Source organism: Miscanthus floridulus, chromosome 8, assembly GCF_019320115.1.
Source record: "Miscanthus floridulus cultivar M001 chromosome 8, ASM1932011v1, whole genome shotgun sequence".
Lineage (NCBI taxonomy): Eukaryota > Viridiplantae > Streptophyta > Magnoliopsida > Poales > Poaceae > Miscanthus > Miscanthus floridulus.
The window spans coordinates 177,846,979-177,851,258 of NC_089587.1; the positions used below are offsets into that span (position 1 = coordinate 177,846,979).

A 4,280-nucleotide genomic window follows, 5' to 3' on the forward strand; every position below is an offset into this window, starting at 1 on the left:
GATCGGTTCATGCGGGCGCTCCCGCACTACTATGGCGTGGAGCTCCACAACTTCAACCCCAACTCCATCGCACAGGCGGCCATCTTCGTTGCCGTCTACGAGGGGTACTTGGGGATTGCTCCCCATTGGGAGTTGTGGCTCCATCTCTTCTGGGCTGGGCACACCACTAAGCCGACGGGCATGTCGGGCACAAGGAAAGCGATGAGGGTCGGTGGCTGCACTCTCCAAGTGCGCTAGGACCACCAGCACCTCTACATCCTGGCCCAGCTCACGTCATCCAATCGCCGATGGTACACGAGCTGGTTCTACCTTCGTAACGATGACAGAGGACTTCTCCCCTACACTGGGCGGATTGTGGGGAGCTGTCCGGAGAGGTGGAAGTACGGCGTCCCGAAGGACGACCAGCCCAAGCTACAGCTGCTTCTGGAGGGGCTGGAGAGGCTACAGGGCTATGACCTTACCGTGGCTATGGTCGTGGCTGCCTTCCACCACCAGAGGGTGCTGCCGCTGATGGCTCGGCGGCGGTGGCTGTTCGAGATTAAGCCGGGTGAGCCCATTGAGGGCATCCAGATGTCCTCCTCCGGCCTTTCTGACGAGGAAATTCTTCGTCAGGTGGGGGAGACAGTAGAGGCGAAGCTAAGGGGCGGCAACTTGACCCCCATCGCGACGCGACCGTCGTGGGGGTTCCTCTCACTAGTAAGTCGTGTGCCGCTGTAGCCTCCAAGCCTCCTCCGTTTCCCCTTACCCCTTGTTCCCTTACACGCGTTCATCATTCCTGCAGGGGATGAGGGACGTGCGCTCTTCTCTGCCGCCCGTTCCTGAGGACGCGAGGCGGCGGGCGATCAACCGAGCGCACGCCGACGTGTAGAAAAAACGGAAAGACGCCAAGGCGGCGAAGCGCACAAAGAAGATCCTCATGCGCGAGGAGCTAGACAAGCGCCGCCGTCAACAAAGGAAGGATGGCCTCCTGTTTGAGGAATCCCCGTCGTCGTCGCAATCAATGGAGGCCTCGAACGGGGATGATGAGGGCAAGGTGGGGCGAGGTCCCCTGGACCATCTCCCTACATAGTGGAGGTGGTGCCCGGGGCGTTGGCAAGCAGCCCGGCACTCCTGGGAGGAGGAGGAGCGGACCCAGGGTCGGCGATTGCCTGCTCCGAGGCCGAGGCTGACACGCCTGAGGCGCGGGCGTTGGGCAAACACGCCGTTAGCCTGGTGGGCTCAGCGGTGGTGGTGGAACAAGTGGCGGCGGAGGCGACGCAACCTCCCCCACAAAGGACCAAGGGGGCGTCGGGGTCCGTTGAGGACCAACCGGCGCCGATGGACACGGAGGCGATGCCTCTGTCGCCGCCGCCGCCTTTGCGGACGATGGTCGCCGTGGCGAAGCGATTGCCGCCCCGCTCAAGGTAGGTGTATTTTTGGTGGGGTCGTAGTTCCTTCCGTTCGTTCTTTTGTCTTGTATTGACCCCGCGATCGTCTTGTCCTTAGCCAGAAGCGGCCTACAGAGGTGCCTACCTTGGCGCCCCTTAAAGCGCTCAAGGTTACCCCTAGCTCCACCGCCCACTAGGTGGCGGAGGCGCAAGCCGCCCTACATCGTGGTGCGGCGTCGGCGAGGGCCGACCTGAAGGAGCCGGCCACTCAAGGAGGGGCTGCTGAGGCGGCCCTAACAGAGGAAGGGGAGGCGGCGCCTCCGCCTCGTGATGGCAAGGCCCATGGGTCGGATGCGGCCGAGGTTCCCTTGGCCATCGAGACCACCAGGACCGAGGTCCCTAGGGTTTTGTCGGCCGCGGCGACGGAGACTGCGGCGCCCGGGACCATCGAGGCCGCTACGGCGGGCACCGGGGCCCTCGCGACCACCGAGGCCACGATGGCGGAGGCCAGAGCCCCCGAGACTGCCGAGGCCTCGATGGTGGAGGCTGGAGCCCCCGGGACCACCGAGGCCACGATGGCAGAGGCCAGAGCCCCCGGGACCACCGACGCTGATGCAATCGTGGCGGGGCTACCAGCCCAGGAAATGGAGATGAAGGCAGCGAAGGCCTTGGCGGCACCCTTGGTTCAGGGCCCGCCGCCATTGCGAGAGAGCGCCCGGGAGGTGGAGATTCTTCTGATCTCCTCTGATGATACTTCCTGGACGCAAGAGATGGCCGGCGCCGAGGCGGCCGGTGTCATGGAACAGCCAGTTCCAACTCCAGGCGAGGGAAGCTCAGCCCTCGCGCAGGTGTGACCCGAACCCCGTGGGTGGAACCACCCGCGTGTCCTATGGCAAAGCCAGGATGATCCTAAGGCAGAGCCTCTATTTGCTCTCAAGGACGCGGCCGAGGGTGGTCGTTGGGACACGTTCGAGCAGTACCGCCAGTTGGCGGAGCGGTCTCTATGGACGGCGCTGTCCATGGTGGCCAACGATTTGCCCGGAGTCGCCTAGGTTCGTGCTTTCTTTTCCCACGTGGTGGTCTTTTTCCGAGCTTTCTTTGTTGGGATTGACCCCTATTCTGTTTTCCCCAGGAGCTCGAGACCCGATCTCTTAGGAAGTCGGTCTTCCTCTATCGGGAGAGGGATGTCTGGGACCAGCTTCAGCGGTAGAAGGGCCTTCTCACCGGTGCCAACGAGCTCCTGTCGGCGCGGAGCGCAGAGGTGGAGGACCTCCGCCTCCGTTGTGCCGACGCGAAGGTCGAGGAGGCCATGGCCTAGGAGCAGCTCGCCCCTCTAGCGATGCGGGTCAAGGAGTTGGAGGAGGAGCTCACCTGTGCGGCCAGTGATCGGGATGCCTTCAGGGCTCGAGCCGTAGAGGCTACGGCCTCGGCCACGGCTCTTGCTGGGCAGCTAGGGGCGGAACAGAGTGCGCACCAGCTGACAAAAGGTGCTTTGGATGAGGCCCTTGCAGCAGCTGAGGCCTCGTGAACTGAGGCTGTGGTTTGGAGGGGGACGGCCGAGGGTGAGTCCTAGTCCCCTTGTTTTGTTCTGTTTTCCTTATGTTTGTTCCCTAACTTCCTTGTGTGACGCTGAGCTGGGGAGTGAAGCTTCCAGGGCGGCCGAGGCTTCTCAGGTCGAGGCCCAGCGCCTGAAGGAGAGGGCCGAGGCTTCCCGGGCCAAGGCCCTATGCTGGAAGGAGAAAGCCGAGGCCTGTCAGGTCGAGACCCGATGCTGGGAGCAGAAGGCCAAGGGTGAGTTCCGTAGGCTTCCGCCCCTAGTTTAGGTTGTTTTTTCCTTTGCTCAACCTCATTCCATTTTCCGTGGTGCAGAGTCAGAGGCGAAGGTTACTCGGGCAGCCGAGGCTTCCAGCGCGGTGCAGACGGTGCTCAAGACTGAGATCAGGGAGCACGAGGAGCTGAAGAGTGCTGCCCGTGCCACCTGCGACGCCCTGGCGGTCGAGGGGGTTCAGTCAGGCAGCTCCCTTGGGAGCCATCTGATTGCACTGAGCGGTCAAGTGCGTGAACAGCTCCGAGGAGCGCTGCATGCGGGCGTCAAGCATGCACTGGCCATCATTGCCTCGCACTATGTTGGTGTCGACCTTCAAGCCATCAGCGATGGCTACGTCTTGCCCGATGACGACGACGAGGCCGATGAGGTGGTGACGAAGCTGTTGGAGGCGGCCGAAGGCCCTAGCACCGCACTAGCAACATTGTTTGAAGAGGAGGTGGTCCCTCCCCCGCCGTCTGCCGATGCCGGAGGTGCTGAGCCTTGACCTGGGCCCACACGGCCATGTAAGTAGAGTAGGAATTAGATTTGAATCATAACGCTTGTGGCCGTTGAGGCCTTTCTTTTTAAAGAACTCATGTTTCTTTAATCATTTGTCTTGTATTTCCGAGCCTCTGCCCTCCTGTCGTCTCTGATCTGATTTCTTTGCAAAAAAAACTCTTTGGAGCCTAAGTCGTCCCCTGGGCGAAAGGTGGTGAGGGAGCGCCGTAGCCCGGAGGCCTAGGCTGTCTCGCGACTCAACCGGCCTTCTAGCCCTGAGTCGGGCTTTTGGTCCTCGGGTTTTCCGCAACCGATTCGTCAGAGCGTGCTAGAGGGCTTGGCGTAGGAATTTTTTTCGAAAAACGACTAAAAATGGCGCATGGAACTTTAGGGGGAATCCCCCATCTAGCCCCCGAGGGAGATTCGGTTCTGCGGATGCAGAGTCGAGTCTCCCTTATAGTGTCATCGTATTGCCAAGACCAACGATAGGCTCGGGGAATTTCTCAAGAAATTAGAACAACTAAAAAACGGGTTTCAATTGCATTCCGAGAAACGATATATACAATGCTTGGAATTTTAAGGATAAAAGCGACGTAGTTGTTCTATGT

At 61.0% G+C, this 4,280-nt stretch overlaps 1 protein-coding gene across 1 annotated transcript; it reads left to right on the forward strand.

The window, feature by feature from the left end:
• Positions 1–916: 916 nt before the first annotated feature.
• LOC136470227 (uncharacterized) lies at positions 917–3,679 on the forward strand. The gene is made up of 4 exons (XM_066468140.1): positions 917–1,033; positions 1,565–2,215; positions 3,002–3,158; positions 3,237–3,679. The coding sequence occupies exons 1-4, from the start codon at positions 917–919 to the stop codon at positions 3,677–3,679; spliced, it is 1,368 nt and encodes a 455-aa protein (XP_066324237.1).
• Positions 3,680–4,280: the final 601 nt, after the last annotated feature.